Below are 13,260 nucleotides of genomic sequence, written 5' to 3'. Positions count from 1 at the left end.
GCAAGAAACAAATCTTTCAGTTTTGTCTTAATCATATCATCACGTGTTACAACTGTGTTAACTGTTACAATAGTAATCCAAAATAAATCAATCTTTTTTTTCTACTTAATACTCAAGAGTTAAGCCCCTTGCACACTGAGTCTGTTTTGTTTTCTTATTTGCTTTTAGGATCCGTAGTCTGATTAAAATGTCACAGACACATACTTTTCACTCTGAGTCTGATGCATTTCTTTTTATACTCAGTGCAAATCAACAGCAATCATCAATCATCTTCACCACTGACAAAAAACAGCAGTGAAAATTATTTTGTGGTTCTTTCTTTCTTTAGAAAAGAAAAGAAAACACTGGGTCTATTCATTCCTGACATCATATCTTTAGGTTATTAGCTCTGAGGGACAGAAAACTAACTTGAGTTTCGTCTGATTGTATGAAAATGGTGAAATATGAATGTGTTAGTGAGAAAGAATTGGTTAATCACATTGAAAGATTTGTATTTTTATAGTGAAGAATTCAGACTTTTGTGATGGGCTAATAGGAAAGCTTATATTGCAGTAAGGATAAGATTGCAATTCATTTGCAACCTTCCTCTGAAGTATTGTTTTCATGAAGTCCCACTTATAGCTCTCTGGGTTTTTTATGTCTGAACTCAGCTTTCTTTCACCACTTTGGATCTCTGCTGTCCTCCAGTCCATAGAGGTTTCTTCCCTCTCATGTTCAAACCTGTCAAGTCTCGGTCTCGGATTTTTCTCTGTGTCCATTTATCATAAGGATGTCATAATAGCAAGAATTGTTGCAGTTTTTTATTTTTATTATATTTATTGTCTCTTTCAAACCTGCAGATCCATGCCCACATCATAAGCACTAATGCAACCCCATACCATCAGAGACACAGGCTTTCCTCTCTAGTCCACATGACACAATGTCCATGGTTTCCAAAAGGAATTTCAAATTTGGATTCTTCTGACCGCAGAACAGTTTTCTATTTTGCCTCAATCCATTTTAAATGAGCTTTGGTCCAGATAAGATGGCAGTGTTTCTGTATGGTGTTCACAAATGGGTCTTTCTTTCCATGGTACAGCTTAATTTGCATTTTCAGAAGGCACAGTGAACTGTGTTGACAGCAAGGATTTCTGGAAGTGTTCATGCCTGTTTGAGGGCCTGAAGATCATGAGCATTCAAAATTGACCTTCAGCCTTGCCCCTTGTGGACAGAGATTTCTCCAGTTTCTCTAAATCGTTCAGTATTTATGCTCTGTAGCTAGTGGGATATTCAAAGTCTTTGCAGTTTGTAGCTACAGAACATTTAATGGCTGGATAGCTCAGTGGTTTACATTGCTGGTGGTGGTATGGGAGATTGGGGGTTCAAATCCCAGTCAGAGCACAAGTGCCCAGAGTGGGCTCTTGGGCAAAGTCCTTAATGCCAGGAACACCTACCCAAGACCCATTTATGCCTGGTGAACCCCTTTTTTACTTTATTTGGCCATTTTTGCAACTTTTTGCCACTTTAAATCCATAATTTCTATTTTTTTTTTGCCCAATTTTTACATCTATAACCTATTTTTTCCGCTTTAAGATTTTATTTTCACCATCCTTTAACTGCTTTTCACCATTTCCATCCCTTTTTGAATTTTTGCAACCATTTTTTCCTCTTCTAACCGCTTTTCATCACATTTTTTGCCAACTATTGCCACTTTAAACCCATTATTATTATTGTTATTATTATTATTATTTTTTTTTTTGCAATATTTGTTTTTTCTTACGGTGAGTTATTACAATATGTACAAAAAGCTGTTAGGTTATCGGCTTAGCATTTTTTTAAATTACGGACACTACGTTTTTTGTTATATTATGCTGACATTATCAGCCCTTGCATGGCTTTATGAGGTTTGCAAATCTTTGCATTCTGGTTTTATGTACATTTTAGAAAGTGTCCCAACTTCTTTATAACTTGGGCTGTACATGATGTGCTGAAGTAGTGCTAAAGCAAAGTGGATATTTCTTTATTTGGTTCTGTTTTTCTTAAAATGATAAAGGTTGCGAGGAAACAACCTCAAACCAGCATCTCCTGTTGCTGCTAACAAGTACCTCATCAAGCCCCTCTCCAAAAATGTTCCCAGAAAATGGTTATTCACTGTCAATGAGGAGATGTTCCTGGACCTCTTTCCTGGTGAAAGAGTGTGTATGTTAGTATACAGCGGGGGCTCCTATGATCAGCCATGCGGTAAAGCTGATTACAAGTCCCCAGCCTTTTAGGTTAATCAACCTTTAGCCTCTGTGCTGTAAACAAAGCTGTTTCCAGCATTAATTACTCACTCTGCTTTCTTCAGAAATCTATTCCTTTTTTTTCACTCGGCTTTATTTCCATTCCTTATGTCGTCCTCATTTCTGACAGATTGTTCTCTCTCTCTGCTCCTGCACCATTTGTTCAGCACATCTGGGCTTAGTGTGTTTTGATGGAGTTCGTATTAGGGACACTGTCTGGGGTACAGAGAGTAACCCTTTAGCTCCCAGGATACTTTCACTATCTCCTCTGCATGATCACTTTCCCCCCTGTAGATTATCCCTGCTGTGGATTATCCTACATCTGGATGCTGTTTTCAGAGAAAAGAGGGCGGGGTTTGTAGAAAATGCAGACATCAGCATCACTCCTTGTGTATTTTTCTCCCCCTGAAGCCAGATTGTGAATGTCTCGGACTGTTCTGTTTTGTGTAGCTCATTATAGTACAACAGGACCGAGCACTTAAACCTCTGACCTCTCAGTCCGACTTATTGAGCAGCTTTTCTATATGTATCTGTGGCTGTTATGTCACAGAGAGGCTGACAGGAGCATTTCCACTAGGACTTCACCTGCCTGGTTATTAATAGGCAGGCATGTCCTCCACACAAATGGATTATCAAAGAGCGTTCAGAAACGTTACAGTAAATACAAAAAATGATACTCCCAAAAAGTGCATGTTGCAGAAACATGCAGCATCTTGAAAGGAAGGTAGATGATGGCGGCGTCCTAGAAAATTCTCATAAATTTATACATATTTGATGAGAAGCAGCATAAACAAAATGTCCCCGTTAGTATAATGAGTCGCAGATGAAGGGTAACATTGGAATAGTGCTTTACACATTGCTGAACTGTTTTTCCCCTGAAAACAAATGTCATGTGGTTGCAGTAATCTTTAGAGATATGTTTTCATTTCAAATTGAAGAGGAATGCATGCATGTCTAACTCTAGAAAGTGAGAAAATAACATTAGGTTGGCCTGTTATGTGGCTTTTCTTATTTGCAGTTGTGTCGTAGAGAGCAGTGATTAGCTGGGTAATCAGTTAGCTGATGAACTGGATCTGTAATCAGCAACTTTTTTGGTAATCTCTTCATTATTAGGGGGAATTTTCATGCAAAAATGGCAAACATGCCATTTTCAGCCACTTAAATATGTGGATGTACAATTTTTCAATGCTATAAATCAACTTCAAATGAGTAAATTTAGCACTGAAGTTAGAAAATAAGACTTCTCACTCTCAGCCATTGACTAAAAGAGAGAGCATGGCATTTTGAACTTTATACTGACAAAGTATGGCAGTGGAGGAGTAAGGAAGTTTAAGGGGCAGGGATGAAAAAATGAAAAGGCCACCGTTTTTTATTATAATTTTACCTACAGCTGTATTATTACAGATGATGTATTATTAACTGTCTTACCAATTATTTAACAAAGATACACAAGTGTTAATGTCTGTGAAAATTAACTTAATGACTTGATTGCATTTTCCACTATTGGTCATTTGGCCTTTAGGGGCTACTTTATCAGATTTAAACCTCTGAGAGGGTACTTCATCTTGTTTGGCCCACAAAGAGGGCACCCAAGGTGGACACTGTGTAGATTTTGTCAACGTGCATGGTGCCTTAGAGGACACTGTCAAATTGTGTCCACTAAGAGGGCACTAAAGGTGGCGCTTGGTCAAATTTGTCCACAAAGAGGGCACCAAAGAGGACAGTTTATGAAATTTTGTCCATTAAGAGGTAGGGCTGGGCAATTAATCGCAAATGAGATTAAATTGCAATATGGCACGCTGCAATTTACGAATCACAGACGTTGCAATTTTGCTTTAACTTGATATATGTCAAAATACCAGTTTAATACATTCATTTTTGCAGCAGCAGAGATTTTGGGCACATTTTGAAAACATTCAAGGTGTCATTTTTTTATAAAATAGTTTCCAGAAATTACACTTTTTGTGTTTTAAGTAAGTTTTTCTTAATTAAAACAAGTGACATAAAAACAATAATCCCCATTCCATTCAAGTATTTGATACCAAATTTGCAATATGAGCAAAAATAACTGCAATTAGATTAGATGTTTTTAATCGTTCGTCATTCTATCTAATATTGATGAAGCTTAGCGTTAGTTCACGTAAGTCATTCTTCTAGCTGCGATTGGCTGGTAGCCAGCTAATACCAATTATTGCCTCCCAGCTCCCAATCACAGTGCTAATCACAGCTCTTTCTCTCAATACAGCAGCCCATTTAAAGATGATGTATTGCTCACTAATCCCTGCTTGCATCAGTGCTGATGCATCACACTGCTGCTGGCCAAGCTTCACCTCTTCCACCCAAGCCTCCTCCTTTATAGGATAAGGCTTGCTGCCTCCTCCTATTCAGATTCTACTACTATGGATTCATCAATTCTAAGTAATTTCATTGTTTTCAGTGCACACTGTCATAAATGCATCTTTCCGTATGGGTTTTTTTTTTAGCTATGCACTCCCTGGAAAGTCAATGCATGCTGCTGACTAAATGTAGGTTGTGATATAGAATGATTTATGGTTTTAAGTAGTTGAAAAAAAAACACAAGATGAGGTACCTAATAATAATCACATATCAAATCAAAATCATAATGCTGGAGAAGAAAAATCACAATTGTATTACTTCTGCCATTCATTTAGCCCTTTTAAGAGGTAACTAAAGAAGGCATGTTGTCAAATATTGTCAACAAAGATAGCACTTTGTCAATTTTTACAGCATCCTTAATAGCACTTTGTCTGTTTTTAGGGTCCCTAGAGAGCACTATGTTAAATTTTGCACACTTAGAGGGCACCATAAGAGTCAGTTTTTCCATCAAGAGAGCCTCATAGAAGGCACTTTATCTAAGTTTGCTCTCTCAGAAGGCAATCTAACTGACACTTTGTCTAAATTTGCTTAATTACAGGGAACCAAAGATGGTCCCTTGTCAAGCAATTAACACCCTCATATGCACTTAATCAAATTTTGCCAACTTGGACCCTATGAGGCACTTTTTCTGCCCCCCCACTTTGTAATGTCAATGGGCATCCAAGAAGGCACTATAGTTGAGTATTTTTAAACATTAAGGCATCAAGAGGGAGGATCCTCCCAGTTGCCCCCCACTGAGTCTACCAGTGATATGGATAATAACCAATATGGATTTTTTTAAAGGCAACAATATGCACACTTTTCATTTTAATGTAATGGTGTAAAAGTCATTCTAACAATAAATTTAAACATTAAGAAAGACATTTACCCCATGTTCAAGGATCCCACTGGTTGCCATCTTACAGTGCCATGCAGCGCTGGCAGCAGGTCACTTTTCACTCATGAGAAGTGTGTATGTCTTTGCTGCACAAGTCCACACATCCTGCCTCAGCTGAAAGAAGCTGGTTAGCCTGACATTATGTTGTTTGATATCTTCCCTGAGGCTAAGAGATGGAAAAGACAGTGACGGTCGAAGCTAAGAAGAGAAAAAGAGACACTGACTGAGCAAAAAGTCGGACACAAAGCAACAATCTGAGAGCAGAATGTTACATGACATATTTATAACAGATGGTGAGGTCACGCTAGGCAGTGCTGCTGTCATCAGTGTCCCATGTTTGGCAGCTTTTCTGGGTGCAAGAGGTCCTCTACCCCAAGTGATATCTCAGACTTGGGTACAAATAAGTGCTAGTAAATGATCCATCTTGCAGCAAAATGCTATCCCTTTTCTTGTTGATCTTTAAGTCAGCTTTATAAATTTGAACCTTATAAACCTATCTCTACTAGCATGTAATAAATTAGCTTCTTTTGTGGGCCTATGGACATCATGGTAACAGTTGACACCAACAGAGTCATATTTAAAAGTGGTTTGCTGTTAGGGCTGAGATTTGGTGACTGAACTTGCAACCAATGGCAGCTGTCATAAGAATACATGTCCTGTTTAATGATAATAATTAAGAATATTTCTGGTTTTGATGGAAGTATTTTAGGTAATGTAAGAATTCAACTAAAAATATGTCGTTTTTTAAATGACTAAAATTGATTTTTTTTTTGCAAAAAGTCTACATATTGTAGCTTGAAAGCTTCTATTCAGAACCTTTGGTTGCTTTTGGTTTTGCTGACTAGAATGAGTAGAAACAACTTCTAAGTTTAATACAGGTAATGATAAAAATACAACAATAAGGCTTTAAAACTTTGCAAAACACAAGACTTATTTTTTTTCAGCATGCTATAATGCAAAAACTTAATTCTTGTTAAGTATATCTGCCTAATTTCAAGTCAAACATATCTCATTACACCTAAGCCACATTCACTTTGCAGGTAGTCCAGATTAAAACCTTTTTTTAAGCATTTGAAAGATAAACAATAAGGCATACATTGCTAACTTTGCAGAGCAGATAGATATGCCCATTTCCGTGTTTCTCACTGTGAAACCATCTTGCAAAACTCCCATCTGAACCGTTTGGGCCTAGTTAGAAAGGAACAGGACCAAGGGGCAGTACTTTTGGGTGCAGCAGAGTTGTGATGTAAGCAAGCAGCAACAAGAGGCTGCTGCAGTTATGGCAGAAGACATTAATGTGGATGCTGCTAAAGTGCCACTTTTGTCAGAACTTGACGACATTTCTTTGGTAAAAGACATTGCATGAAATAAGTAAAAAATCTGCTAGTGGTGCCAGGTATTTGACTTGTAAAATGTCTTAAAATGAGATGCATTCACCAATTTAGAAAGTAAATCTCATTTTAAGACACTCAAGTAAACGTGCTTCCCTCATTTGCATTTATTTCTTATTACAAGCAATTAAGTCCTCCTTTTTAATTTTGAAATAAGGTTTTTGTCTGGTGTATGTGGCTAAAGATTTGAGACATTAGATATGTTTTACTCAGAATTAGGCAAGTACACATGCTAATATTTGAGGGGTTTTTGAATGGGGGTACAATGGGAGTAAATATTAACTTTGCCAAGAACAATCAAATAAAGCCTGTTTCTGCGTCATAATGCTAATGGCTAATTTTGACACCTACCTCCAGCAGCAATTTCAGGCATTAAAGATAACATATGGCCTGTTTTGCATGTGAAGCACATTAAGACATTAAGAGATATTAATTTCATTTGGTTTCATTACTCCTCATAGAAAAAAATGATAATAATTTGAAGATTTAACACCAATGAAAACTGCATAGATGACCTATAAAGACCTAAGCTGCATCATTAATTCCTACTACTAATTCACAATAAGTGTTATTTTTAAGGGCAGGTCTGACATGTAAAGATGCAGTAAGATGATTAGGTCTGATAGAAATGCCTCATTCTGTGATGTTTGACTCACACTTCTTGTGCTCTTTGACCAATCTGATCACCAGCTATGTGTGAGAGAAGTTATTTTTGTTTCCCATATTGCAGCGTTTTCAGTTTTGAGGAAGAATAAATGCACAGAGCTTGGTGACCTTGACCCCTTAATTGCTTATGCATGCACATTAGCAGCTCTGTATGGGTGAAGTATAGAGCAAGGGAAATATTTAGAAGATTTCATCCATGGCCAGCCAAGTATGACACGGTCTACATGGTGGATAGAGCCTGGAGGTCCGTTGATATATTCTACACATTTCTGCGTGTGCTTTTGTGATGCTGTGTGTCTATCTATACGTGGGTAGAGGTGTATGTGTGGGCGTGCACGTTTGTGGGCATTTTTCGGAATGCTTTCATTTTACAGGCTCACCCGCTCCCAGAGTGATAACAAGCCTGTAAAACAAATAGTTTGTGTTGTTGAGAGATTGTCAATAACTGCCCATTGCAAAATCAGATTCAGTGAGCCGCAGCACAAGAAATTGGATCTAGTTTCTGGCGTGAATAGATACTGCACTTCTCTTTTTTTGTCCTGCACAGCAAAAGCAAACAGTATGTTCTTTTCTTTGTTTTGTTTCTGCACAGGGTACCAGTGACTTCTGCGTGTCTCCAGACAAGTTCATAGTGAATCAAACTAATGATTTCATCAGTGCAGGTAATTAATCTCATATTGAAATCAATATGCAGCACCTCTTTTTAATAAATATTGTGAAATGAGGCTAATCTCTCCACCGTCTCTTTCTCTCTCCAGATGTTGCACACTATTATTTATTCTGCAGTCCAAATCTGCCAAACCCTTTCCAACAGGTAAGGTGAAAATGCCCAAAGTTTCAGCTTTCTGCTGCACATGTAACCCAGTCTCACCGAGAAAAATGCCTTTCTATTTTAAAATGAGTTTTTCCTTGTTAGATGCCAAGCTGCTTGATCATTATCAGGCCTTAATCGGCTGTTCTGAAAAATGAGCCCCCAACACTAATTTAATTACTTAATGTGATAAACTTTGATCAAAGAATGTTCCTTTTTTATGTGTGGCTCTTTTTACCCTCTGCATAATCTTTGCCTTAGGGTGCTCTTACTGGCAGCGCTGTTTTTTTCCCCCTTATTTTTAAATTTATTTACCTCATTTCAGGCATAAAAGCAGCAACTGCACAAAGGCAGCTCGTGTTGTGAAGCTTTTTTTCTATGTTAAAAGACATTTTCTCTCTACTTTCTCATTTCAGAATAACATTTAGACATATCACGCCTTTCAAGGAGACCAGTTGTTGGTACTGAAATACTTTTCTATAGCTCTTGCAAAGCTATAGAAATGTCACAGCTGGTGCACAAATTCAATTCACAACCCTGGAATTTAATTCAGGGCTGCTTTCATGAATGTCTTATTTTCAAGGCAAGCACACCTATACATTATATAGGCAAAAAGGTCCATTTTTCACTTCTTTACTTCAACTGATCATATTGATCATAGTAAGGCCGTATACGTTTGATATTTTTAATACTTTTAACATAATATGTTTTAAATGATACAAGCGCTGTTATTTAATGATTGATGGTATTGAAAGTCCATAAGCTCTAATATATATATTGAACCAAAAAAAAAAAAAAAAAAAAACAAGGAAAAGAGAAAGATAGAGCACTTTCTAAATCATAAAAATACTCTGGCAGCACTTTAATTCAAAACCAAAAGATTGCCTAATATTTGGTGCCTGGGCGTTTTTTGTGGCCATCATGTCAAAAAAGGTAATAGTATTTTTTATTGTTATTATTATTAAAATATATATTTTTGTGGTTTTTATTATTGTCACTGGATCATATCATTTGTCAAATAGAAGGTGAATTGATTTCCCAATATTGGATGCTTAGGACTTGTATTTTTCTTTAGTTTGATTTGTATTACAACTTTTTTGCTTTTTAAAAACTGTACTCATTCTACACAAAGACAGACAACAACAGCACAGCTGAGCAGAGGATGGGCCGTTCTATCTTCCCCCTATAGGACGGATGGAGCAGCATCAAAGTAGCTCAGTGAGAGATGACGACATCTAGTAGATTCGTTTTTCAGTGTGCGCTCCAACATATTAGACGTACATCAGTATGAGGATATTGACGGTTGTAAAGTTCAAAGCGCACTAATCTATTAACATGCATGCCTAGAGCATAACTGAGCCTAAACGGAACAAATATGTTGCCAACATTTTTGCACTTTAGACAGTATGCAGGAGTTTGCCTGCTTTCTGAGATAGTTTTAAAAACAAGCCTAGGACTTATATTTGTTGCCATAGCATCAAAACAGGTGTCTTTAGTTTGTTTCCTACACATTCATATAAAAAATTTAACATGACAACTCTGGCTGCTACTGAAAAAGTGTTGCCACACATGAGCCTGTAGTGACCTTTTTTCAAATTTGTTTTTGGCAGCAGAACCCTAGGATCTGTAAATTTGTGGCTGTGACATCAGTGCAGACATGCATCATAGTTTAACCTGTAGAACTGTATTAAAAAAAATCCACCCCAAATTTGTAAACGTTGATGGCATATTTGTTCAATTCATACGGTGTGCTGGAGTTTGCCTGCAAATTTTGGGGAGTAAAACAAGGAAGTACTCCATGTTAAGTGCCTAGAACTTATTTTTGTTGCCGTAGCATCAACTGGATCTCAATATCAGTAGGATTTCATGAATATTGAAGTTTTAAAACCTGGTGTCATGACAACCCTATTTGTCTCAGCATTTTTGAGATAAATTGCTGGTATTAAATTTCAGATAGACATAAAGTTGGCCCAAAATAATGCACTTTCACAGTTTTGATATCCAATCGGATGCTTAGGACTTGAATCATAGCACTGCCGTGCTATCAAAAACAAATGTTAACACTGTTATATCTATTATAATTATGTAAAGTTATTAAAATTGCACAGTTGTATTGGCAACTCAAGTTTTCCTTTGAATTTGTGCAATGTAAACTCAATGAGGGACCTAGATTGCAATGTTTTTGGAAGTAAAATGACCCAATATTTGCCGCCCAAGGCTTGCATGTTTGTTGCAGTGGGATTGCTTCTGGTATTAAAGGTGGAACACATGGCACCAAATTAACATAATGCATGGACTCAGTAGGTATTGGATGCTGGGGACTTGCATTATTGTTGCTGTGATATCTACTTTAAGCTAACAAAAACAAGCCTAGAAAATTGCACTTTTAAATTCCACTGATATGATGGCAACATTTCCGACTGTTAGTCAATGAATCTGTGCAATTCAAACTGGGTGATGGGTTTGGAAAGAAATGTTTTTGTAATTAAAGGAAGGAATGAGCCAAAATTAGGTGCCTCATTTTTTTTTTCTTTACCATTGGGACTGAAACAGATACGGGATTTTTTGTATTTGTTCTACAATCATATTGAAGTTGGGACAGCTTTAGTTGTCACTGTAATAGCTCAGCCCAATCCAAGCAAGTTTATTTGCCTTATTTATCATCAAAAATGAGTCATCAAACTGGAAATGAAATGTTCTACCTAAATATCTGGTCTATCTATGTCTGCCACATAGATACTATTATACATTTGTCAGGTGAATGTGGCCCAAAATAAGTAAAATAAGATATTTTGGCATGAATAGACAAATACCTTGTTGAATTTGGCTTTCTTCAGTGCAGTGTTTATTCAGTAGGCCACTGCCTCACTGTATCACACCAGGTGTGAGCAGATAATAAAACAGAGCCGTAATTGGGTAACACATTCATGAACAGGACTATAAAGTCAGCATCCATGATCGCTTAATCTATCAGTGAACACAGTGTTGTGTTGGAGTATGGAGGGTGTTTGGAGGAGATTTTGCCCATGAGTAATGCTCCACCTTCCCACCGCACATGCTTCAATGCTTGCATTCAATTTAAGCTAGTGCAATCCTTCTATTCCTTTCTTATTTCAATATTTTAACAGTGTCAGGAGGTTTTTTGTGTGGCATGTATTGAGGGAATTTGTGGACGATAAATCTATGAACAATAATTATTTAAGCCCACATGCTTTGTTATCGTCGCAGTATCCATTTAAGGATTAAAATGATGCCTGTTAAGTGGGTACAGATAATGTTTCCTCTGATGGCCTAGTTGATATAAATATCACTCTTTTGTTTGTGCTTGAGATTGAGTGGAGGGTAAGGAGGGTAGGGGAGGGAGGGAGTGGTGGGTGAGATGGTTAGTGGCAAAAGGATAATCTGTGCCTATCTGTCTGGAAAGAAACGTGTCCTCAGCTAAGCGCATTAAAAAGCTTTCCTTAACACCAAATGACTTGTTGACACGCTGCACCCAAACAATGCTGTCCTTAATATGATCCTCTCATTGTTTGTGGTAACTGTCTGAGCTTTGCATGTTGATGGTGGGCGATTTTTTTTTCTCTCTTTTAACAGTCTATAACAATCTGCCAGCGCTCTCTGACCACCATGCAAATCCAGATCCAAGGATTACTGCAGTTCTCCGTGCCTTTCTTTCCCATGGCTGAAGTAAGTGGCCAGCTGACAGACTATTACACCAAACTGTGAGAGAAAGTGTGTATCATGCTCTCTTTTTTTATACCTTGTTAAACAGAGAGACCTTTTGGGGATCCAGCGAGTGTTGAACACCACAGAATTCAGTGTGCACCAGCTAACAGCCTTGCTTGACTGCCGAGGGCTGCACAAGGTGAGGTCAGAATCCGACCAGGACTCTTTTTAATGGGGCTCCTTTGTAGCATAATTCAAAGCTACTCGGGACACCAACCTTGACTCTTTTTTTTAAAACTTATCTCTATGTACTTCTCCAAGACTGGCATGTTTATATACACCATTACATTTGTCAGCACACTTTCTATCTTCTAGACAAGATCTTTTTTTTCACCACCTCCAGTTTTCCCCTACTTTAAAGCTTTAACTTCACTTTGCAGGTTTCCCATTGTCAGAGTTTTATCTGCAAAGAGAATAAAAAATCTCGGTGCTGAAATGAGTCTTTCTAGCTGCTCTGATTGCGACATCAGATGTAGACTTTTAGATCAATAGAGCCTTCATGTGACAATTGTACTGGTGTACACTGCATGTAGGGGTGTCAGTCTCCAACAAAGGAAAAGAGATAACGTAAGGTGAAGAAGGGTGGGGGCAGGTATGTGCTATGATAACATCAGGCACGTTTAGAGGACTGTTCATAGTGTCAGCAGGGCACTAGTTTAGTGAATGCATGGGCAGTTTTACATCTAAACAAAGGAAGACAATTGTCCAGGGCCTTGTCCTCCAAGGCAGTGGTTCTGAACTGGTAGGTCGGGACCCAAAAGTGGGTTGCGAAGCTCTTTCCAGTGGGTCGCGAAAGTGTGCCAGGAAAAAAATATGGCAAAAAGCCTTAAAAGTGTGTGGACATAGAATACATCCATACATTTTTATCAAGTTCTTCAAGTGATAATGAGCACATTTGGGTCTTTTCTCAAGGTTTCAACTTACCTATATTCTTAACCTCCATGATAAAATTGGTTTCCCTGAGATAATGAGGAAATTTCTTGAGAAATTACCAAATTCCCATGCTTTCAGAGGTAAATTGAGTAAAAAAAAAAACCATGTATGCATGCATGCATGTCCCTCTGTAATGATGCTTCTTCAAACATGTTTGTTTTGTTCTTTCTCTTTTTTACATTCATGTTTTCTTCCATT

The 13,260-nt window shown here is 37.6% G+C and overlaps 1 protein-coding gene across 1 annotated transcript in view; it reads left to right on the top strand.

The window, feature by feature from the left end:
- Positions 1 to 13,260, top strand: part of LOC121503872 (protein tweety homolog 2-like) — a 68,595-nt gene that overhangs the window by 47,352 nt on the left and 7,983 nt on the right. The window contains exons 7-10 of the mRNA XM_041778445.1: positions 8,185 to 8,254; positions 8,351 to 8,406; positions 11,998 to 12,090; positions 12,176 to 12,268. Of these exons, the coding sequence (XP_041634379.1) occupies positions 8,185 to 8,254; positions 8,351 to 8,406; positions 11,998 to 12,090; positions 12,176 to 12,268 (312 nt within the window). The remainder of the gene's footprint in view (positions 1 to 8,184; positions 8,255 to 8,350; positions 8,407 to 11,997; positions 12,091 to 12,175; positions 12,269 to 13,260) is intronic.

The sequence above is a fragment of the Cheilinus undulatus genome, linkage group 21, assembly GCF_018320785.1.
Source record: "Cheilinus undulatus linkage group 21, ASM1832078v1, whole genome shotgun sequence".
NCBI lineage: Eukaryota > Metazoa > Chordata > Actinopteri > Labriformes > Labridae > Cheilinus > Cheilinus undulatus.
The sequence above is the reverse complement of the archived record's forward strand: the minus strand, read 5'-3'. Positions and strand labels throughout refer to the sequence as shown.